General features: G+C 48.8%; 1 protein-coding gene and 1 pseudogene across 1 annotated transcript in view; both read left to right on the forward strand.

Moving 5' to 3' along the window:
* ANKRD33B (ankyrin repeat domain 33B) overlaps positions 1-23563 on the forward strand; it is an 81637-nt gene extending 58074 nt beyond the window's left edge. Inside the window, exons 3-4 of the mRNA XM_041731775.1 lie at positions 8305-8445; positions 16830-23563. Of these exons, the coding sequence (XP_041587709.1) occupies positions 8305-8445; positions 16830-17662 (974 nt within the window). The 3' untranslated portion in view covers positions 17663-23563. The remainder of the gene's footprint in view (positions 1-8304; positions 8446-16829) is intronic.
* Positions 2529-2626, forward strand: LOC121477647 (annotated as a pseudogene).
* Positions 23564-24111: the final 548 nt, after the last annotated feature.

Raw genomic sequence — 24111 nt, forward strand, 5'->3', positions numbered from 1 at the left:
GAAGGTTTGTTATGTAGATTTCTCTAGTGCCACCTGAGAGGATCTGCAGGTGCCTTGGTGATTAACTTTTGTCCGTCCTGGTATAGAGGGAAGGAGAGACTCCTTTGGAAATTTCTACCCTGCTTCTAGGCAAATGGAAGAGGGCAGGGAGCTTTTCTTGTGTCCACCCTCAGTTCAAAATAATCTATGTCAAAGTAGCATAATTTGGGGTGGCATCTTCTACCTTTCAGGGAGTAGGGCTAGATTAAAAGGAGCTAGTTTATTAAAAGAGTTGGGACTTGATCTAAGAAGTAGAAACCATTATGTGCTTTAAGTAGTAGTGTTGGTCAGAAGAGTTTCTTCTTGGAGTTACCATGTTGGTAGTGTGGAGAGTTGTTGGGAGGGCAGAAATGGGACCAGGGAGGATGGTTAGGAAAGGGGCTGTAGCCCAGTGGGGATGTGGTGGACCAGATCAGGATGTAGATATGGGGATGGAGCAATAAGGATAGACTTGCAAGGCATTTAAAAGATGGAGATTGGGCAGCCTGGGTGGCTCAGCAGTTTAGCGCCTGCCTTCAGCCCAGGGTGTGATCCTGGAGACCCAGGATCGAGTCCCACATTGGGCTCCCTGCATGAAGCCTGCTTCTCCCTCTGCCTGTATCTCTGCCTCTCTCTCTCTGTATCTCATGAATAAATAAAATCTTAAAAAAAATATGGAGATGAAAAATAAAAAAATAAAAGATGGAGGTTGGCAGAGTTGCATGATAGTTTGGATGGGGCAAACGTGAGGGAGGGCTGAAGACAAAGCCTAGATAGGCTTGGGGACCTATTTTATTAGTGATGTTTATCACTGAATACAGAACGTTGGAGAAAGGAGCAGGTTTAGAAGAAATACGTTTTGGGTTTGATTTGTTTGTGGGACACTCAAGATGAAATATCCATTCAAAAGATATTAAAATAGGAAAGTCAGGAAGAGAGACAGAGATAAGAGTTCTAGGGTGATAACTGCATCTGGGAGAATGGATAGGTCACCAAGGAAGAGTGTATGGATAAGAGGAGGGCTTTGTCATGCACCTGCAGCACAGCAGCATTTCAGGAAGGAGAGAACAGAGAAGTTCATTAAGGAAATTGAGACAGAGTGGCCAGAGAGATAGGAGGAAGATCAGAAGGGTGAACAGTCTGGATATCCTTGAAAAGAGTGTTTCAAAAATGATGGAATAGACAAGGGGTAAACACTGGAGAGGTCAAATTAGAGGAAAATTGACTCATTGGGTTTCCCTACAATATGGTCACTGGGGACTGATGGAAGTCACTTTCAGGAGGATTGGGGGAGTGTAAGTAGCAAGAGCAAGAGTGGATGACTCTGGAAGTTGAACTGAGAAGTTGGATGACTAAGGGTCAGGGCTAGAGTTGGGAGACAGGTCCATAGGATCATTATCAGTCATTACGATGGACTGGATGTTTATGTTCCTTCCAAACTTGTGTTAAATCCTGACCCCCACGATGATGGTATTAGGAGATGGGCTTTTGGGAGGGGATGAAGTCATGATGGTGGAGGCTTTAGGAATAGAATTAGTGCTCTTAGAAAAGAGACTCCAGAAAGTTCCCTCCCTGCTTCTGCCATGTAGGGACCCAACCAGAAGACAGCAGTCTATGATAATCAGGAAGCAGATCTGACCAGACCCTGGGTCTGCTGGCATCTTGATGGCCTCCCCAGCCTCCAGAACTATGAGAAATAAATATGTTATTTAAGCTCCCAGTCTATGGTAGTTTGTTAGAGTAGCCTAATTATACATAATTTTTTTTTAAGATGGGATACCCTTGTGCATGCATATCCAGTTAGATACTGTTGTATAACAAGCAGCCCCAAACCCCAGTTTAAGATACGTTTATTGTTCACACATCATTGAATGGCTGGGGATCGGATAATCTAGACTGCCTTTGCTCACAAATTTGTGAATGAGCTGGACCCTGTTCTGGGGGTTGCTTGTGGACTTCAGCTGGGCCAGCTCTGCTCCACACATTTCTTATCCTCTTCCTGGGACCATCAGGCAAGCCTGGGCATGTTTTTCTCATGAAGATGGCTAGACTCCCTTCATGAGAAGCATGATGGGAGTCTAGCCAAGTAAGTGCATTCCAAGCTTCTGCTTGCATCATGCCTTTAAATGTCCCATTGGCCAACGTGATGGAAGGGCAAGGTGAAAAACTTGGGCCATTGCTGCAATCTGATGAGAGTGGATTTGCAAGGAGGGAGAAGTTGAAGAGAAGAGGTCATCGGTAGTACAGATACTCCATGGAAGTGGGTGAAGAGTGTTTTTAAAGCACTGCAAGGGGAGGAGAGATTGCTATTTATAAGTAGAAGAGTCACCCTTCCTTTATCCTAAGGAGGGAAGGAAAGACTGCTTAAGGATGTGGGGAAATTTGTGGGGAAACGAGGGAATGTTAAGGGGGTTCCCTTTTTTGTAGTTTCTCTTAGGTAGAAGGTGTGTCATCTTCTGACAATGGTGTTGGCTGGGGGAGGTAGGTGACTTAAGAGTGGAAAAGTTTGTGCTTGCTTAGGCAGCCATATGCTAAATCAGAACAATACAGAGATTAGCATGGCCTCATTGCAAGGATGCCACACGAATTCATGAAGTCCCATATTAAAAAAAAAAAAAAAAGCAGTGAGCAAATTAAAAATTTTTCATCTGGGGTTTGGGAGAGAGTCAGAGTGTAGGTGGGCTATGGGTGGAGGATCCAGGCAAGCTTGCCTGTCTATGGGCACTGCAGGCATCATGGATTCTCACCCTCAGATGGTCACTCAGCGAACAAGACATTGGCCAACCATATAGTAGAGCTGAAAAGTTGTTGGTGGGGTGATACCAGAAGTCATCTGGGCTTTTTAGTTTCTGTTGTTGGGTCATCAAGTCCTGTCCATTCACTTCTTTAGGAGCGCACAATGTCAGCCACGCCTTCCACTGCCTGCCTGCCCTCACGGGTTCACTGTGTGCCCACCACTAGGGGAAGTCCTGGGTATAGTGGGGACAGGATCACAGCCAGCTGCCCACCCAGAATCATCGTCCTTACATTGTATTTTTGTCAAGCGGCCCTATGCTAGGTTTTCCTTTATTTTTTTATTTATTATTATTTTTTTTTATTATTTTTAAAAAGGTTTTATTCATTTATTTGAGAGAGAGTGTGTGAGTGAGAGAGCACAAGCAAGGTGAGCAGCAGGAGAGGGAGAAGCAGGATACAGGGCTCAATCCCAGGACCCCAGGATCATGACCTGAGCCAGAGACAGACGTTTAATCAACTGAGCCATAGATCAGGTGCCCCATAGATCCCCTTTTTTAAAAATAAACATTTTTGATTTTAGAATAGTTAGACTCACAGAAGAGCTGCAAAGAAGAGCTGCAAAGAAGGTACAGAGAGTCTCATCTACTTGTACCCAGTATCTCCTGTTGTTGGGATCCTACATTAGTGGGATACATTTGGCACAATGAATGAACCAGTATTGATGCTTTATTATCATAAACTCGTCCATTCTTTACTCAGATTTTCTCAGTGTTTCTCTAATCCCTTCTTCTGTTCCAGGATCCTATTTGGGGGCCCACATTACATCCAGCTGTAATAGCAGGCTCCTCTTGGCTGTGATGGTTTCTCCCACTTTCCTTGTTTTTATGGTCTCGACAGTGTGAGGAGTACTGGTCAGGGAGTTAGTGGAATGTGTCTCAGTTTGGGTGTGCCTCATGTGTGCTCATGATTAGACTAGAGTTGTAAGTCGGGGGAGGTGGGGAAGACCAAGGAAGAAACACCATTCTTATCACATCTTATCAAGGGCACCATTGAAAGAAAAAATGCAGTGACACTTATTTTTTTAAAGATTTTTTTTATTTGTTCATGAGAGACAGAGAGAGGCAGAGACATAGGCAGAGGGAGAAGAAGGCTCCGTGGGGGGAGCCTGATGTGGGACTTGATCCCAGGACCCTGGGATTGTACCCTGAGCTGAAGGCAGACACTCACCTGCTGAGCCACCCAGGCTTCCCCCCACCAAAATGCAGTGACACTTATAAAGATAGTAAAGTAGACTTCATTCAGGACCACTGTAATAGGAGCTGGGACCACCACAATGAGATTTTGGGTTGGGGGAGAGCTGTTGGCTCAACTCTGAATATGGCACAGGCTAGTGGGAGTTTATAGCCAAGGAGCAGGGTGGGGGTCAGCGGGTGGGAAATTACTCAGGGGTAACGGAAGTTGTGGCAAAACTGAGCTAATGGGGTTTGTGCTGAAGGCATGTCAAGGTGACCCGTCATCTCCCTGGGGGGGTGTAGAGAATGAGGACCACGATCAGATATGGAGGGTGGCGTGCTGGTCAAACTGAGTTCTTGCTGAAACTTGATTTCCAAGGAAGTGCCCAGATGGGCCTAGGAGAAGGTTCAGGAGCCTGACTAAAGTTTGGTCAAGCAAAGAGACTTTGGCAGTACAGCTGTCGACATGACTTAACGCCACTGGTGCTCACCTTGGTCACTTGGCTGAGGTCGTGTTTGTCAGGTTTCTCCACTGTCCCCTCCCTGCCCGCTATAGTCTCCTCTTTGGAAAGAAGCCACAATGCATAGCCCACGAGTTAAGGAGTGGGTTGTTATCTTCCTCCTCCCTGAGAGTGTAGTAGCTGCAGGAATTATTTGGAATTTTTTCTGCAAGGCACTTGTTACACACACTGTCTTATGTAAATCTCACAGGGGTGAGGTTGATATTATTTCCCATTTTCCAGAAGTGGAAACTCAGTGAAGTTGATGCACCTTCCCAGGGCTACCCGGATTTTAAGTGGCAGTCTGGGACTTGAACTTAGGTGTTCTCACAGTCAGCTCTTCTAAGTCCTAAGTTCTCTGTCTACATTGGCATTTAATCATGCCACTGAAGCTAATTTATCGAGAACTCACTTAACCCCTGGGTCACTTGTGCTCTTCCCTTAGGCAGGCTCATGGGGGGGGGGGTGCATTTAGGGGTGTCTGTGGTGAGCCCACCCTTTGAAAGGGCTTTGTTGGAAGACTTCATTCATCAAATCCTATGCCAGAACGTTGGACTGGGCTAAAACGAAGTTTCAGTATGGTGCATGTTCTGTAGGGAAGACTGTGTGTTAGCCTGTCTTCTCTGTCTCTCTGCCTATCTATGAAATATGTCTCTGTCTTACTAAAGAAAAGGAAAGCTCCTCTTGTTTAATGGTCATGGTTTTAAAGAAATGTTAAAAGAAAAACTGCAGCAAATTAAAAATGTTGAGTTTGAGCGAAAGTTGATTCAAATTGGGTAGCATCCCATCTAGCAGATACAAAGGTGCTCCAAGGAGTTGTACAAAGTAAGAGATTTTTGTAGTCAGATGAGGAAGGAAGGGGAGGAGGGAGGAAGAATAAGGGAGCTATTTAGGGCAGAAAAGTGGGTTGGTTATTGCCAGGCCACTTTCCTTTGGGGAAGGGCAGGGGTCTATCGGGCAGATGATCAGGATCACTAGTGTTGATCAGGCAATTCCTGATTGATTGGTTTAAGATTCTGTCTCTGGGAGAGGCAAAACTAATTAAGCCTTGGTTTGGTGACTGAGGCCTTAGCATAAGCGACTCCATTTTGGACCTGTTGTCCTGTTTTTCACAGAAGAGAGAGGTTAATGCCTGTGTATACTTAGAGGCATCTTGTCCACCCATGATTTCAGTGGACGGGCCCCTCTGTGGGATAAGAGGTATTATTCTGCTGTCCTAAAAAAGCCAGTGGGGAGGCAGGATGGATCTCACGGATCACTGAAAGCTTGTGCCTGTAGTCAGAACAAGTTGGCTGCATGTTGGTTCTTCTGAGCCCAACATAATGAGCAGAGCTGTTCTGTATAATGGGTGGTTTGCTTTGTGATTTTTCCATTTTTCCTCTCCCTGCCTGTTCAAAGTGTTTAGGATATAATGGTGCAAAGGATATCCTGCTGGAATTTACGACAGACATGCTTTCACATTTTAAAAGAAACGACTCTAAACAAATTGCAGTTTGTTTCACTCTAAATCTGGGTGATGGGCACTGAGGGGGGCACTTGGCGGGATGAGCACTGGGTGTTATGCTATATGTTGGCAAATTGAACTCCAATAAAAATAAATAAATAAATCTGACAGGTGCTGCAAAGCGTTTAGCTGGGTGAGGAACCTGAGATCAAAGGACCCTCCTCCCCCCACAGTTAAGAGCAGTTAAGCTGCTCTGGGCACCTGACCGCCAGCATCATCCCCGCCCCAACACCTTCGATGGCATGAATGGAGGGCCTAGTGAGCAAAGGAGTCAAAAAGCACCAGCTGTGGGTTGGAATCCGTGAGTCACAGAGCTAGCAGGTCACACCCATTTGTTTGTAGCTTGTTTCCGGCAAGGTCATGCTAGGCAGTGTTTCTGTCTCAGAAAGCTTCATGGCTCAGTTTTTACTTTTTGCCATGACTTCAGGAGATGGGCTGAGGTCCACGGTCAGCAGACAACAATGGGTTCCAGAGGAGTCCGCACTCCAGTTTTTGTGGAAAGCAGGCAGCCTTGAGGCCTCACCTCCTCTGCCACGATGTCCCAGAGCTCGTGCGCTAACTGTCCTGGGGTCAGCCAGGGAAGGGGCCTCATGGGTCTGGCATCTCAGTAGCGCCGAGGCCTCCCTTGGGGGGAGGAAGTGATACTCAGTTAATGACAGAGAGCCCTGGAGTGTCCACGAGACCCCCGCCTGCAGCCTGACACGAGGGGTTCCCCAGGACCATGTGTGCACTGGGAAGGAGGGGGATTTCAGAGGGCTGGATCCCCAGCCCCTCCACCAGCGCACAGGAGAGGGGCTCCTGCAGGCTCCTCGCACTCTCCACAGATGGTTAGTCAACGTTGGCAGGGCCCAGGGTGGGGATGGCAGCTCAGAGAAGGACATGGGGATGCAGGGGCCCCAGGGGAAGAGAGCCATCTCCCACCTGGGTGCATTTGATCCTGAAACAGTGAAGTCTGAGCCTCTAGGACCAGGTGAGTTTTCCAAACAGGAGATATCTAGCAATGGCAGGACACATTTTTGGTTGTCATACTTGGGGAGAAGGAGAGATGTGGTCACTACTGGCGTCTAGTGGGTAGAGCCCCAGGGATGCAGCTGCCAGGACAGCATCAGTGCACAGAACGTTCCTGTAACAAGAATGACCTGGCCCCAAAGGTCGGTAGTGCCAAGGTTGGGGCCCTGCTCTAGGTGATTGATGAGGAAGGGAGTGCATTTCACACTAGGACTTCATCATAGCCAGTGGGCATCGGGCAGCATGTTCATTTGGCCCGAGAACCTCTTTACGTGGCCCTGATGGTTCTCTTTGAAGAACTCCCTCAGTCCATTTTGATTTTCTGTGGGTGAGCCTAGAGAATCCTGGGAATAATGCTTTTTACATGATGTTCCCCTTATTCACCCTTATCTAACAATTTGTGGGCTTTTTAAGAACCCCTCTGGGCATGAACAGAAAATCAGGTCCTTTTGTTTTTGTTTTTTTTTTTTAAGATTTTATTTATTTATTCATGAGAGACAGAGAGAGAAGCAGAGACACAGGCAGAGGGAGAAGCAGGCTCCCTGCGGGGACCCCAATGTGGGACTCAATCCCAGGACCCCGGGATCACGCCCTGAGCTGAAGGCAGATGCTCAACCACTGAGCCACCCAAGTGTCCCCATTCAGGTCTCTTTGGAAGTGCAAGGTGAAAAGAGGGAGAATCTGTATTATCAAATGAATGTTCTTACCTGCTTGGGTTATGGCTGAGGGTTTGGGTAGCAACGTTGCCCATATTCCCTGCTTCTGCACATGTGTTTGTGTGAGAGAGAGAGATAGAGACAGACAGATGGACCCCTCTGAGTGGTAACAGCAGGTGACAGCATGAATTGGCGTATCCTCTTGTTGTGTAGATGACCTTCTCCCAGGGAGCCTCGAGAAATGGCTCCAAGGTTCATTTTTAGTTGTGCATCTGTTTGCATTGGCATCTCCCGGGGCGCCGACCGCGTCCAGGACCTCCCCGCTGGTCACCGGTGTCCTGGAGGCTTGCTCAGCTGTTTCCCCATGCCACCTCCACACCGTGCTGGCTCCCCACGGTCCCTCTCACCACTTTGACAGACACCTGAGCTCCCAAGCGGGTGGGCCGAAGAGAACCAGAATGAACTAGGGTGGCGCCCTGTGTCTTGCTGGCTCCAGGAGAATTAGTCCTTGTGTCTGAGGGGCAGGCGCCTCCCCCCGCCCAACGGGCTGGTCCTGGAGGTCGACCACGTGATCTTCCTCTGGGAAGGCTTCCTGGCATGTCCGCTGTGGGTGGAATGTGGTCAATAAACGTGTGTAATTCTCTTTGTAGGGCACGTCACCATCACCAACTACTTGTTGAACTATTTTCCTGGTCTTGACCTTGAAAGGAGGAACGTGTTTGGGTTCACGGCCCTGATGAAAGCTGCCATGCAGGGCCGGACGGAGTGCATCCGAGCCCTGATGCTAGCAGGTATGTCTCTGCCTGTCCTGTGAGGTCCCGAGGGTCTCGGCAAATGCTAATTTTGCTCCTTTGAAGAACATGTATTGAGGTGAATCAGTTCTATAGAGACGCAGAGCCTAGTGGATGCAACAAAGAATAGTTTCTATGGGGTGTGTGGCCATCCTCATCTGAGCTAAAACCAAGGAAAGCAAGCCCTTCGAGCTAGGGTGGGAGGTCACAGTCCAGATCACCCTGCAAGAAACCCCTCCTTGCTCTCTGATAAACTCTTCCCTCACCCTTCGCTTCCTCTTGCCTATATTTGTTCTTTAGAAATGTGTGTTCTGGCCTTGGCTCTGAGGGCAAGCCTGTCCACTGAGGGTGGGCACTGGGATGGTGGGGCGGGCCCAGTAGCCATCCTAGATCCCCACTTGCTGGTGTTTGGAGTCACCTGCTGCTGTAGGACGCAGCAGTTTCCTTTGTCAGTGCCATGTAGCAGAATGGAAAGTTCTCAGGCTGTAGCTTTGGATCAACAGGCACCCCCTCCTTGCCCTTTCTGACCTGGTCATGTTGGAGGGGGCACTTCCTTCTCTGAGCCTCCTGTTTCCATCTGTGCAATGGGAGTCATTCCTTCCCACCCCCCAGGATGAACCGTGACCCTGCCTTGCGAGCTCTCCAGGGCGATGCAGGGGTCAGGCACCCCCGAGCTGGAGTCCCTGCAGCCGCTCTCCAGCTGCTGTCCTCCAGAGTGCAGTCCCTGCTCATCTTTAACCCTGCCGCGCTGGGTTAGTTGGAGAAACACACAAGAAGATGGGTATCATGCGCCACAAAGGGTCAGGTGCAGAGTTAGCATCGAGTGATCTGATCAGTGTGAGGTGCTGCGACAACATGATGTCATTTCATTACTTCGCTTCATGTTGTCATTGTTCTCGGCACCGGGTTCAGCCAATCCCGCCTGGCCCCACGAGCTCCCGCACAGGTGGCCTTTGCCCTCCCATGACGATCTCCGAGGGCGCGGCAGCGTTCTGCTGGGCATCAGCCTAGGCTGGTAGTTCTGTTTACACAATTTGCTGCTGTCCTTTTTTTTTTTTTTTTTTTTTTAGAGTAAACCTTTATTTTGCAATAATTTAGATGTATGGAAAGTGACAAAAATAATACAGAGCCCCACATGGCCCTTGCTCAACCCCATGCGTGTTAACGTCTTACCGAGGGGCCGACACTGGTATGTTAATTACTGTTAACTGAACTCCAGGCTCTACTCAGATTTCACCTGTGCTTCTGGTGCTGTTCCCTTTCCCTCCCAGGGTCGCATCCGGGCTCCCACATGTGCTTGTCCTGTGTCCCCAGTGTCTTGTGGTCTCTGCGCCTCACCTCTTCGCTCATGACCTCAGGTCCCCATCCTGGCCTGGATACAGTGTCCTCAGCCTGTCATTTCCCTTGGGATTACACGGGGGTTATAGGATTCACAGCTTGTTTGGATTTTTTTTTCCTCTCCCACTTTAATCTGTGTGTTGTAGGGGATGCTGGAAAAAAAATAACTTCAGTAAGTGATGACAGGCCTCAAAGATGAAAACTTTCATGAAAATAAAAAAAGAGCATAATTAGATTTAATGGCATGGATTGTGCTTTTGACGCTGTGACAGTTTCATTTTTTTGAAAGGCAAGATAACAATTTCAGTTGAGGCCTTGCCTGTTGTTTAGCAACAAGAGGTGGTTCCTCCTAATTAAACGGTGTTTTTGATGCTCTTTTGTTTGGGGGAAGCTTTATCTGCTTTTACTACTTCTGGAGCTAGTTCTAATTGAGTGTAGGTTTCTAGTAAATTACTCCCCTCCAACTATGATTGATTGATTTTAATGTTTCAAGTCTTAAATTCTAGTTAGTTAACATGTAGTGTACTATTAGCCTCAGGAGTAGAATTTAGTGATTCATCACTTAAGTAGGACACCCAGCACTCATCGCATCGCGTGCTCTCCTTAATACCCACCCCCCTCCAGCCCACCCCCACCCAACTCCCTCCGGCCACCCTCAGCGGGTTCTCTGTGAGTAAGAGTCTCTCTTAGGGTTTGCCGTCCTCACTTTTTTTCTTTTCCGAGTAATTTACATTTTAACCAAGAATTTATGATGTCAGCCACTTTGTCACTGCATTTTTCCTGATGACTTCACTTGAATTACAAACCTTTTGTTTTGGGGTCGATTGCCTTTCCGATCACTCTGGGTAATGCAGGGGTTTTGCTGTCATTCTGCTTCTTTCCCGGGGCTGGTGGAGGTTTCTGACATTTGCTAAGTGTTTAGGAGATGGCAGAAACATCTCTGGGGTCTCTTGAGAGATGGGCCGGGCATCCAGTGCGGTGCCACATTGTTCTCTTCCCCCTCCATTACGGATAATGAATTTGGTGTTAGGTTTGAGGTACCATCCTTTCTTTCCCTCCCCCCGAGCCCAGCCGCATCCAAGTCTAGAACAGTCCATACGAGTGCAGACCTGTGGTCAGCGGAGTTAACTTGGAAGCCAGGACCCCTGGTTTCAGACTCCAGCCCCTTTCACTTATCCCCTCCATATGGGGGCCAGTCGCCTGATGCTCTGAGCCTCAGTTTCCTCTTCTGTGCAGCGAGTGGATGACACTGTGGGAAGGCTGGATGGGGACTGAATGAGCTCCCCAGTGGACTAGTGCTTGGGTGCACGTCTGGCACGGAGTCAGTGCTGGTTGTCATTATTGTTACTGGTGAATTTGTGTGCTCAGTAATTATTTGTTACATGAATGAGAAGCAGTGGTATGGCTTTCGCCTTGACAAGTACCCTTGCAGTGAAACAAACTTGCCTGCTGAGGGTGATAGGCCTGTATGTGCGGGTTTCTGAGCCCTGGCACTGTTGACATCTGGTGTCAGGTAATTCTTTGTGGTGGTGGTGGGGGGTGTTGTCCTGGGAACTGTAGGGTGTTTAGCAGCATCCCTGGCCTCTGCCCACTAGGTGACTCCAGCACCCCAAGTCATGACAATGAAAAATGTCTCTGGACATTGCCGAATGTCCCCAGGTTGGGGCTGGGGAGGTGAAGTCCTCTCCTGTTAAGAACCACTGATGTAAAAAAAAAAAAAAAAAAGAACCACTGATGTGATTAAATGGGAAAAGATAGAAAAAATGAAAAGAGAAGCTTTTCCCTCTAATATGCAATTCCTCCTTCCAGCTTTTTCTATATTCCTTCTTAATGTAAAAATCTGACACCTTTTTCAGGGAGTTTATGAGTGGCCCTCTAAGATTTTGGTTGTTTAATTTCTAGAAGATTTAAATTTTCTATTACTAAGGTAGCTCATACTTCTTTTTCCCAGGAAAATACATTTTCCTTTTACATAAGTAGAGGTGCATGTTACTTTTTTCTTTATTTCTTTATTTTATTTTTTTCTCTTTTAAGATTTTATTTATTTATTCATGAGAGACACACAGAGAGAGGCAGAGACACAGGCAGAGGGAGAAGCAGGCTCCTCTCAGGGAGCCTGATGTAGGACTTGATCCCAGGACCCTGGGGTCATGACCTGAGCTGAAGGCAGATGCTCAACCACTGAGCCACCCAGGTGCCCTGCATGTTATGTTTAACTTAAAAAAAAAAAAAATGCACGTTACATTTTAAAAGGAAAGAAAAGGTGTGATCGAAGTCTCTCCTGGATTGGGTGGATAACAATAAGGAGACTTGTGGGGATATTTAAAAAATTTGCACGAGAATTTTAAAATCTTCTTGTTTCCATTTAACGTGTTAATATTTAGTAAAATTAAAGCCTTGGGACACCTCGGAGGTCCAGGGCATTTGTGTGCAGCTGTGGAAGGTCCCTTGAGAGCTAATCACAGAATGGTCATCTTGTGATTAATTCAAAAGCAAAAGGCACAAAGCGCTGTAACGTCTGAATGGCTAAGGCAGAAATGGGTATCTCATCCTCATTTTTTCAAGTGCAAGTATTCTCCTGTACCTGAGTGTATTTCTGCACCTGAGTTGAATTTCTGAGTTGCCATTTCATTCCATTCAGTACGAACCATTTCCTTTTAGAAATGATGGATCACGGAATTGGATGCCCCCCTAAACTGTTTAGATTTTCCAGTGGTTCGTAACATACAGACACATACCAGCTCTTATCTCTTACCTTGTCAGGCAGAACGAAATAATGTGAGAATTATCAATACTTTGGATTTTAATAAAAATGTAACCAGGGTCTGAAAAGCTGATTTGTTGGCTCTTTGGTTTTTGGCTTCTCCAGGAATAATGTCAGTTCTGCTGATAAGAATCGCAAGTGGGGCTGTGGATTCTTGTTAATTCAACGGAATATTAATGCCTTGAAGTGACAGGTCTATTTAAATAAGTGGCTCCGAGAAGCCATAACGAGTATTTGATTTTCTCTGAAGAGAAGCAGAGCTCAGTGGAGGCTGGCAGGCTCCAGACTTGCTTAAGAGAGCTGGCTTTTATACCTGAAGCGTGGTCTGATTGCTGCGGCATTTGGGAAGCAGACGTAGGCAAACAAGAGGCTCGTCTCTTCCTGTGATTTCGGGCAACAAAGCAGACACCTCGGAAGGGGCGGGAGGCTGGTTTAATGGGGGAGAGGCACTGCTGTTGTTGGTTGGTCCTGTGGTCATTCTTGTCCCAGGCAAGCCCCGAAGGTGTGCTCCCGAAGCCAAGTGATAACGGTATCACTGCAGAGGTTTCTTTCTGTTTATAAGGAAAATATGGTTTTCCTGTGACCTGAGAATTTGCCAAGTTGGAATAGTTTCAAATTATTATGCAGAGAAAGGGCTAAAAGTCAGGCATTCCGTGTCACCAAGGGCAGTGTCTTCACTTGGGTATTTAGCTTGGCACAAAAGCAAACCTTGAGAGAAGGACTTGAGGGAAACTAGGTTTTCTGGAAGGTGAGCCAGGAAGCTGCGTGAAGGATGGGGAAGGGAGCCCTTGGGTAACCGGGAGTCGGCCCTGCTGAGACCCTCTGAAAGACCAAGTACAAGATCTCTTTGGAAACGGCTTCCGGGGTGGACCAGGCTGGAAGCAGGTGTCCATCCTCCCCGCCCCCAAATTAGGCCTCTCCTGAGACCCCGCATTCTAATTTACCGTATCGCTTATACCCTGAGTACCCCAGATACAGGCCAGGATGGCACAGGAGGGGACATGCAGGGGTCCCATGTGACCAGAAAGGCCTCCTGGTGGGAGGGGGACCGGAGCGGGGCTTAGAAGGGTAGATAATGTGGGGGGCTGGCAGAGAAGCCGGCCAGGAAGCAACACGGCCCGGGCTCTGGCTGCCTGCGCCGGTCCTGTACACCTGGCCGCGACTCTAGGGGAAGCTTCTAGGATGAATGATGGAAGGTAACTTGTCTTCCTTTAGCACCTGCTTAGAGTGCTTTCTGCTTCCAGTCAGACATCCTGCCTTGCCCGTAGCTGAAAGAAAACAAGCATGTTTTTCTCACCTCACTGAAAGTCTTGAGGTGGGCTGTCACTGTGCAGTGCTGGCCTTGGGCTCCGTGAGGACATCACAGAACTAGGTTCCTTTATGCGTTGACCCAGCACCCCCATCACCCGTCCTCCCCACCACGACTTGGTCACCAGAACTGTGGGCTTCAGATAGGCAGCGGCACCTCCAACCATAGTGGTCACTTTTATCAGGGCACAAAAGCCTTCTTTTTGGGGCTCACTGTCCAGCTGTAAGGGAGGCTAAGAAAAAGGGGGAACAGGATTGCAGTTACTGGGTAGACTGTGGGGGCTGCCCCCTAGGAACAGCCGGTAATGTCTGGGGATGTATTTGGCTGTCACAACTGTGGAATGCTGCTGGCACTTACTGGGCAGAGATGGGGGTGCTGTTACAAGTCGTAACAATGCACAGGACAGCCCCCACACCAAATAATGATCTGCCCTAAACATCAATAGTACCTAAGTGGCAAAGCCCAGGTTTACACCAGGCATGATGCATTGCCTAGAACTGAGTATGTTGCTGCCTGGAATAAACTAGAGGACTTTGTGTAGACAGCTCACAGCACTCAATGGCGTGGCGGCAAGTGGATGCATGGGCAGGAGCCCAACTTCGGGCTGCGTGGCTGGAGCTCTGGGTGAAACAGCACTGGGTAGGGGTGAGAACAGGATGCCAGAAGTTCATGAGGAGAAGATGCAGATGCCGGCCCATCAGAATTCTGTTTTCTAAAAGGCTTGTGTATCGAGTGTTGGTCACCGGTGCCAGCCTTCCATGATTTAGTCACTCCACCCGGGCCATGAATATTACCCATACCCATTGCTGAAGGAAGTGAATCCTCATGGGATCCCTGGGTGGCTCAGCGGTTTAGTGCCTGCCTTCAGTCCAGGATGTGATCCTGGAGACCCGGGATCGAGTCCCATGTCGGGCTCCCTGCATGGAGCCTGCTTCTCCCTCTGCCTGTGTCTCTGCCTCTCTCTCTGTCTCTCATGAATAAATAAAGCTTAAAAAAAAAAAAAAAGGAAGTGAATCCCCAAATGATGGCACAACTCCTACCCTTAGGCTGCGCTGCCATTCTGCCAAACGTGTGTGGGTTCCAAGATCATTTTGAAAAGGCACGAAAGCAACAGGAAGAAGTGTGTGTGCTACACTTTGGACAGCTGTTCCTTTAGTTTTCCATTAGCTTTTGAAAAATGTCTTTCTCAAGCCATGTTCATTAAGATTTTAATTTTGCAGTTTGTACCTTTTTAAGTGACATGCAATTAATTAAGGTTTAATGTGTCATCTATTTTTTGTGGCGACATTTTTACTGCCCCCTTTTCATTTTTGTCAGTTTATAAATTGTACTCGGGCTAATGAGTTCCATCCCGATCTCCAGTTCCAAATAATTACCACTCTTCTAATATGCCTATTTTTTAATATGCCCCTGAATGAAGAGCATGATGAGGCAATCTCAGGTGAGCTGGGTCTGCCCAGGCTGGGGTGGGGGGTCGCTGGAGGGGTGCTGGGGCAGGGAGGCCACTGAGCCCTCCTTGCCTCTGTTCTGCACTGAGCCACCGCCGCACGTCAGCCACCTGGGTCTGTGTGGGATATAAATGCAGAAGCCTCTGCCAGTCCTGGTCCCTGGGGAGCTCACAGACTAGATAATTGCCCTAGTTCTCCACATTGCTTTGCCAGAGAAAGTATGACTAATGTGACCTGAAATCCTGAATGATTTTTAACTGTGTACGGGGCTGGGATTGGACCAAGATTAATTGAACAGCAATTCCTTATTAATTTCTCTTATACGACCATGCTGAAATTTATGAACATTTCATCAAGTTGAGTTGAAGTTTAAATTTGCAGTATTAGGAGGGGGCAGTGGGTGGTATGGGTGAGATTTATTAAGGAAGTGACTGAGGATGTAGGAGTCAGGGTTCTCTAGGGACACAGAACCAATAAGAGGTACACATGAAGAGATTTATTTTAAAGAATTGGCTCACGTGATTTTGTGGGTTGGAGAGCCCAAAATTAGTGGGCACAGGCCATCCTGGAAACTTGGACAGGAGTTAATGGTGCAGTCTTGAGGCCGAGTTTTTTTTTTCTCCAGAGAACTGTAGCTATTGTTCTTAAGGCCTTCAACTGATTGGATGAGGCCCACCCAAATTGTTGAGGGCAATCTCCTTTACTCAGTCAACTGACTGTGAATGCTAACTGCACCTACAAAATACCTTCACAGTCCACCTAGATTTGAATTTAAATCCCTGGGTACTATAGTCTGGCCACGTTGACGCAGAAAACTGTCATAGAGGAAGCAGCCCTCCCTGTGGGGTGGCAGGAAGTGCATGGGGCTGAGACCTTCACTTTTACCAGCTTGGAGGCCTCAGGTAGGTCCCTTGGCCACTGTGACTACCACCGTCTGTAACATATCTTTATTCATTGCACACCTCCACTAGCCAGGACAAGATGTGTCAAGGAAACCAAAACGAGTAAGAGGTGAACTCTGTGGTGGACAAGCCCACAGTTTGGTGAAGAGGGTAGATCTAGGACCTACCAACCACACAGTATAAGAAGTGAGGGACTGCACATTTCCTGGAAAATGTGAGGTGATAAAGAAATGGGATGCCAAGCACTTTGCAAGCGATTATTCCTTTTAGTATTCTGGAACATTCTAGTAACATCATTGAAGTGTTCAGGAAGCACCTTGGCTGTCTAGTCACCTCTCCATTGCTGGAAAGCCACGAAGTCTTATTTCTTTTAAAATCGTGCGATTTAGGGGCTGGGTTCAGGCAGTTTTGTTTAGGAAAAGTAAGCCACTAGCTGGAGCACTTCAAGGTGGGCTGCAGTTCAGGGGCAGAGGCAGGGTCATCCAGGTGCCACAGCTCCAGGTGGCCAGTTACTAGGTTTCCCAGGTTCTGCCTTTGATCCATTTCAGTCTTTCCTTTCCTGCCGTTGGCCGGGTTGTTCTTGGCGCATTCTCTCCCATTGCCGTTTGTTTGGTATTTTTCAGGGGCAGACGTCCATGCCCGGGACCCGCGGCGCGGGATGGCGCCCCAGGAGTGGGCGGCTTACACCGGCCGGTTGGAGGCGGTCCGCCTCATCCAGAGGCTGCTGGAGCGACCCTGCCCGGAGCAGTTCGGGGAAAGGTACAAGCCAGAGCTGCCGCCGCCCGCGGAGGCGGTTCTGAAGCCGTCGGGCTCCAAAAGCTGCCTGCAGAGGCTTGCCGAGCTTGTGCGCTCCACGCTGGCCTCGCGCTCACGCCAGGGCCCGGAGGATGGGGGCGTCCTGGACCACATGGTCCGGATGACCACGAGCCTCTACAGCCCCGCCGTGGCCATCGTCTGCCAGACCGTGTGCCCCGAGGACGCCCCCTGCGTGGGGAAGAGGCGGCTGGCGGTGCAGGAAATCCTGGAGGCGCGGGGGGGCCGGGACACGCGCGCCCAGGAGGGTGACAAGATAGAGGGCTCCGAGCCGCCGTTCCGGACCTCGCGGGCCGTGGGCGTCTCCAGAGAGGGGGCCCCGAGAGCCGGCCTCGCGTCCCCGCAGCAGCCGGGCGCCCCGCGGAGGGCCAGCCTCCTGCCCCTGCAGCTGCTGAGGAGGAGCAGCGTGCGGCCCGGCGTGGTCATCCCCCGCGTGCGCATCAGCAAGGCGCCCGCGCCCACCTTCCAGCCCGAGCGGGCGGCCGCGCGGGGCAGCACCAAGGACAGCGCGCACCTGCAGCTGCCCAAGTGGCGGTACAAGGAGGCCAAGGAGGAGAAGAGGCGGGCGGAGGAGGCGGAGAGGCAGCGGGCGGCGGCGGCGCAGAAGGAGAAGCGGGCGCCGTCCTGGAGGAAGAGGACGTGAGCCGCGGGCTGCGGGGTCGGGGGCTGCGCGGGGGAGGGTGCGGCTGGCCTCCCTGCTGGCCCGCGGCCCCGCGGCCCCCTGTCCCCGCGGCCCCGCGGCCCCGCGGCCCCGGGCCAGGCTCGCACAGGGCCCAGGCGCGCGCCGTCGGTTCGGCTGCGCAGTGAATGGGGGAGGGCGCAGGTCCACGAGCCTAAAACCGGTTCCCCCGGCAATCTGTACACCTAGTGGGCAAATTTGCCCCAAAAGCCTATCTCTAGAACCTCACTTGAGAAAATTTTAAGACCAATTTATCGAAGGGTCTGAATAATTTTGTATTTTTAATCATGATCCAATTTGCAGCATTTTACTGGTGATGGGGCTGTTTGTATTTAAGACAGTTTTAACATGTTTGCCTGAAGACCCTTTAACATACTGTTTATAGCAATAATTATTTGTGATATCTCTATGATTTCATACAGAATTTGTGGAAGTCTCCCCTTTCTTGCCATTTGTCTTTCCTTCTCACCATAGGTGTGTGTGAGCATTGTATGTTCTTATTGATTTGATTAACCTATTCGAATAATTGTTTCTACTTGATGGAGGCATTTACTTTTCTAACAAAATGATGAAGTAAGTCAGGGGAATCAGATTTCCTTTGTATCTTATTTGAAAGCTCTCTTACTTGTACGGTAATAATAATGAAGAAAAACCTGTTGTCAAAGCACGAAACCATGCATAGAGAAGCATGTATTTATTGCTAGAACTAAATATTTTAAGCAAGGGACTTTAGATAAACTGGATGCAAAGCCTTCAACATATTAAAAAATAGATATGAGAAAAATCCATTATTTAATAAAATGGGGGCAAATGTAATAGAATTTTACTAGAACTACAAAATTAAGTCCTCTGTGCTCTTAGGTAAATTGAATTCAGATATCCTTAAAATGTAAAAAAGAATAAGCCATCAGAGTGATACAAATCCCTGGAAAGGGGGAGAGGACTAAACAAACAGATTAGAACTGAATATTAAGCAAACTTGTTTTAGGCAAATTCTACTGGAGTGAGTCCGGAGGAGGGCTGCTCCCTCCTCCAGACTCAATTCCAAAGAGCTCCTGGTGTGGAATTACTTGTATTTTTTCCTTTGATGACTGCCTGTGATGTTCAGTTTATCCTCATGCTGGCTTTGTAGAATTTCCAAGATATGGGGACTTGGGCAGAGCATGGATGTGATTTGCCCTGGGCCCTGAGTTCAGTAGGAGTTTTTGTCCAGACTTTTTATCTCCAAAGCACTGAGAAATTCTAATGAATCTCTGGCCATGTGGGTTGCATAGTATCTGTCACATATGCACTACTGACGGCACTTTATTTAAAAATTATCCTGCTTGGAAGCCATAGATCTAAAATAGTAGAGACTGATTTGGAAGCTTTTTCTCATAACCCTGGATTCACATGTCAAATCGTGCTCCCTGGCTGTGTCGTGATGAGCACCTCTCTCATGATGTGGGCACGGGTGGCGCCGGCCTCTCTCTGGTCCCTCCCTCTTGGCACCATGAAGCATTCATTGCACTCTCTGGGGCCTCATGCTCCTCTCTCCAGAAACTTCAATCATGGGTACCCTGATGGGTAGTTGTGATGATAATGCAGCTCTCAAAGTCAGATTTTAGTGAGCCTTTCCCTTTTTTCAGAATGGCATAGAGGTCTGGAACCACTTTTAGCATCACTGATACTAAGGGTAGCTGCAGCTCCAAGAGTTGGGATTGGCCGAGTCTCCTTGGAAGAGATGAGGTGAAGAGAAACACCCCTCGTCTCCTTCACAGTCTGATCCAGCATCTGTTGAAATCATTTTCTGGTTTGTGTATTTTCATTGCTTTGAGTGGCTGGCTGTATTTTCTCACTGAGGGGTCACCTTTTGCTGCCTTGCTTCTAGTGTTGGTTGGGGGCAGGGGCGATGATGGGCAATGACCTCCTTCTGCTCTGTGGGCACATTCATTCCTTGCCACCCCCTTCACCTTCTCTCTTCCTTGCTTGCCTCTCCTTCCTTTGCCTGTTTTCTTCTCCAGTTTTGGCTGAATGCCCTGATCCTCCTTGGCACCACCACTCTGAGGTCTAAAAAGGGCAGAAAAGGAAGGCGATCATGAGAGGAAGTTGAGTTATCATGTAGTGACCTCCACCTACCCAGTGAATGAAGGACAGATTTCCCCAGTTTCTGTGCAGAGAGTTGAGGATTTTGGCACAGCCCCACATGCCTTTTTGTTGTTGTTGTTTCAAGATTTATTTATTTTGAGAGAGAATCTTTCAAGCGGACTCCTTGCTGAGCAAGGAGACCCAATGCAGAGCTTGATCCCATAACCCATGAGATCATGACCTGAGCCAAAACTAAGAATTGGATGCTCAACTGAATGAGCCTCCCACCCCCTTACCCCTGTCCAAGGGAGGGAGACCTAGTTTGCTCTCCTGCCAGATGACAGACACTCTGCTATACAGAGGAGGACAAGCCGGTGTCTGCTTGCACCCCTGATGTTTATTAACTGTAAATAGTGAATTACAAGTTGACAGGTACCTTCTCAGGGATTTATATATAAATGTAGTTAGAAGAAAAGATGAAGTATATTTTAATACTTTTATTAAACTGTTCGAGTGAATTATGATTACACTAGACAGAAGAAATATTTCTGGGATGATGTCAGTGGTGTTGTCTTCCAGGGAGAGGCCTGTGATCTCCCTCAGTTGAGATTTTCTGGTTATTGGAGACCTGGGACTTTGGCAGCTAAAATGGCTCTGGAGTGGACATGAGGTCACCCCAGCACCTCCCGATACCTCCTGTGGATGTGAACCCTCGTATTTAAAACACTTCAGTCTTTGTGTGAAGTGGCCGTGAGAACACAGATGGGCGACTCACCGATTTTACCTCTAGAACTGGCTCCCCCTGTCTGCTACTCGGGTGTGCAGGGTGCCAGTGCCAGTTTCTTGGCCTGGCTTCTGTGAATCCAGTGTTCTGTAGGCAGCCCAGTGCCAGGCTCACCGCTGGAAGGAGGGCGGAGAACAGCTGGGAGAGGTTAGTCTGCAGGGACCTCAGGGCTCAGTGCATGAAGTCTCCATGTCTTGGCCACGCTGGAGAACACAACCCAGAACCTTCCTGAGTCCCTGCGGCTCCTCCCAGTGGCAGCACTGGATACCTCAGCGACGTGAATGGAGACCCGAGGGACCCATTCAGCAGAGGACAGAGGGATCGTGAGGTCGGCTGGAGCACGGGCCATTGCAGGCTGCGTCTGCCCACCTCCTTCCGAGCTGCTGGGGGTGAGCAGGCCTCCGGGGGCCCAGCGCCTGAGGGGAGGCCAGGCGGCTGTGTAAACGGAATTGCACCAGGTGGGCCAAGCCCCAGTCCTGAAATGGATGCAAAGCTGGCTATCCCTGGGGAAGAATCAGAGGTACCAAGTTATGAAAAGAGGCCTCCCTGAGAGTTCAGTAAAGGGGCCAAGATGAGGCTGTTCTTGCAGCCTCTGGCAAGAACCCTGCACCTCCGCCCTCTCGTTCCCACTACAGTCCGAGAGAAGACCGTCTTTTCCTAATGAACCTGTTCGCTCTGCGCAGGGAGTTCCAGGCCTGCTGTAAGTCAGGTGTGTCTCTCCCGGGGTGTGCCTCTCCCCAGGTGTGCCAGGAGAGCCCGCCCGCTCCCCTTGTCTCCTCCTGCCTCCCGTGACCTGGAGAGCCACCACCTACCTACTGCTGTAAGGTCTACGTGAGCTTGTAGGTGATAAAACGCTTGCACTTGTTCTCTTTTACAGCCTTTGGGGGAAACGCTAACACGACGCTCCCTGGGTATTTGCCCAGGACGCTCTCCGGCCCGTGCAGGTAATGAGTGGGCCGGGCTGCGGCTTCTCCTGCCCTGGAGGGCAGGGAAGGTGGCGGGTCCATCACCGCCGGCGCCTGCACTACGACAGTCCCGTTTAAGGCGGCAGCTGGACTCGGGAGGATGACTGTCACGGCCAGGGTGCTGCTGCCCACAAAGAACTTAGAACAAAACCGTTCTTCCCCGGAGGCAGATTGCCGTTCCCCGTTTCACACCTTGATGCGTTTAGAACTTGTCACTTTGGAGTGACACTCTGGAGTCAGCTGCTCATTTCTGGGACCTTGGGTTCACATGTTTCTTCACTAACATTTAAAATAAGTGGCTTAAAAAAATTCTTCTGGAGGTTGTTTTTTTGGGGGGGGGGGGAAGAGAGAAACACAAAACCCACCACTACCTGAACTGATTTAGCTAATTTTCGAGTGACCCGGTTGAATGGCTGCTGTGCTGTGCACACAGTTTCCTCACTGTGACCCAGCCTGAAGCAAGGCTTCTGTGAAAGGCACAGCCACTGCAGTGCTCTGCTGGCCGTTGGCTGCAAGCCATGCTAAAACGGTCAGCGTGCTAAGGTGAGGGTGTGCTCGTGCGCGTGTGCGCACACACACACACACACACACACACACAAACACACACGTGTGCTCGCAAACACACAGATGAACAGAAGGAAGACGGTTTTGTGCTCGCCAAGGTGACCCCTGCTGTGGCTCCCAGGGAATGTCAGGTGTGACCTGCTTTGATAGTGTGTTCAGGAGGGTTGGACTGCCCCAGACTCACGGGGAGCACTTTGTTCAATGGGACACATAGCATAGCCCGCCCGCCGTAACCCAGATCTTACTGTGGGGCAGTGTTGGCCCCGACGGCTTGTGCAGGAGCTCCTTGTCGACGTCCAGTAACCGAATCCGGGTCACCTCTCGGCCTTTGATGACATCCTCCGTCATTGAGAGCCCGAAGCCAGAGAAGACTGCTCGGGGAGCTCCACCAGGCATTCAGCGGTGGCCACGCTGGGTTTCTTGGTACTCGGTGCCAGGTTAGCTGTAGAGTCAGCACCATCTCACCCTGAGGAAGTGCTAGGATTTTCGCCAGTCGGCCCGAGTCTTAGGTAGTCTAACTGAAGCTAACACAGTTGGGTTTTTGAGAGAGATAGGCTCATCCCTGTGTTACACCTTTGTATTGTGTTAAAAGGAAATGTAGGCCAGAAACAAAAATGAAGCTAGTCATTCCAGGTAGAGCAGTGACCTGAGTTGACCTGACACTTTATAATGTTTTGGGAGGTTGCATTGAAGCACTTTAATTTCCAGTTTTTGAGCAGATGTTCTAGAAGCTGGTTTGGAACTGCACAACTCTAGAGAACTGGATGAAAAATATGTAAGGATCCTATAAACCTGGAGACGTTCCGGCAACCCTGTGAGCCGTGGGGACATCCCAGGGAATGTCAGTGATATGCCTCCGGTCAGATGCACAGAAAAAGTCCCATTGGCATTTGCTTCCTTCAAACCATTGTTCTGCCTGGCTTGTTGGGCATCTGAGGACGTGTATTTTTAATAAGGGCAACTCTGTGACAGCCTAAGGGCCGAACAGACTTCTCGCACACGGGGTGCCAGGTGGCAAGTTACGCCATCTTGGTATATAGGCTGTGTTTTCTGAATGTAAAGCTGTTGTCATTGTCCATTCTGAAAGTGGATATTGTAACAATGTTGACTCTGGATGGAATTGTGTGCATTTCATAGGTTTTTATTTCAAGGTGAGATTTGTTACAGTTTATAAAAGATATTTTCCTATTTAGACCTCAGGGTTACATGTGACTCCCAGCAGCTTCAAATTTCTCTATCCAGAACATCCAGAAGGTTAATAATCTTTAAGTTAAATATGATACCTTATTCAGCAGAAAGAATGTGTCTGTTCCTTTCAACTTCTAACAATTTCTGTAATATTTTAAAAATATAGAAAGAATAATGTAAAAATATGGGGGAGGGGATTGTGGCTACAGGATTAAACATCACTTGTGAAATCAACATTCTTGTGGTACAACGGTGTGGTATTGGAATAAACCAAAGTGTGTATTAATGAGAAAATGAGACAAATTTGCCAGTTTGTTTGTTTGTTTGTTTATTTATTTATTTATTTATTTATGTATGTATTTATTTTTAAAAGATATTTATTCATGAGAAACAGAGAGAGAGGCAGAGACATAGGTAGAGGGAGAAACAGGCTCCTCACACGGAGCCTGATGTGGGACTCGATCCCGGGACCCTGGGATCATGACCTGAGCCGAAGGCAGACGTTCAACCCCTGGCCACTCAGGTCCCTCATTTTTATGACTCAGGTCAGCATTTTTTATTGTCACTTACTTTGCTTGAAATCGATGGGCACTTCTTCTGATACACTTTCACTTTACTTTTGGATGGTAAGTTTTTTTTCTTTTTTTTAAAGATCTTATTTATTTATTCACGAGAGACACAGAGAGAGAGGCAGAGACACAGGCAGAGGGAGAAGCAGGCTCCATGCAGGGAGCCCGACGTGGGACTCGATCCCGGGTCTCTAGGATCACGCCCTGGGCCGAAGGCGGCGCTAAACCGCTGAGCCACCGGGGCTGCCCGGTAAGGTTTTTTTTTTTAATTAATGA

This window comes from Vulpes lagopus, chromosome 17 (genome assembly GCF_018345385.1).
Source record: "Vulpes lagopus strain Blue_001 chromosome 17, ASM1834538v1, whole genome shotgun sequence".
Taxonomy (NCBI): Eukaryota; Metazoa; Chordata; class Mammalia; order Carnivora; family Canidae; genus Vulpes; species Vulpes lagopus.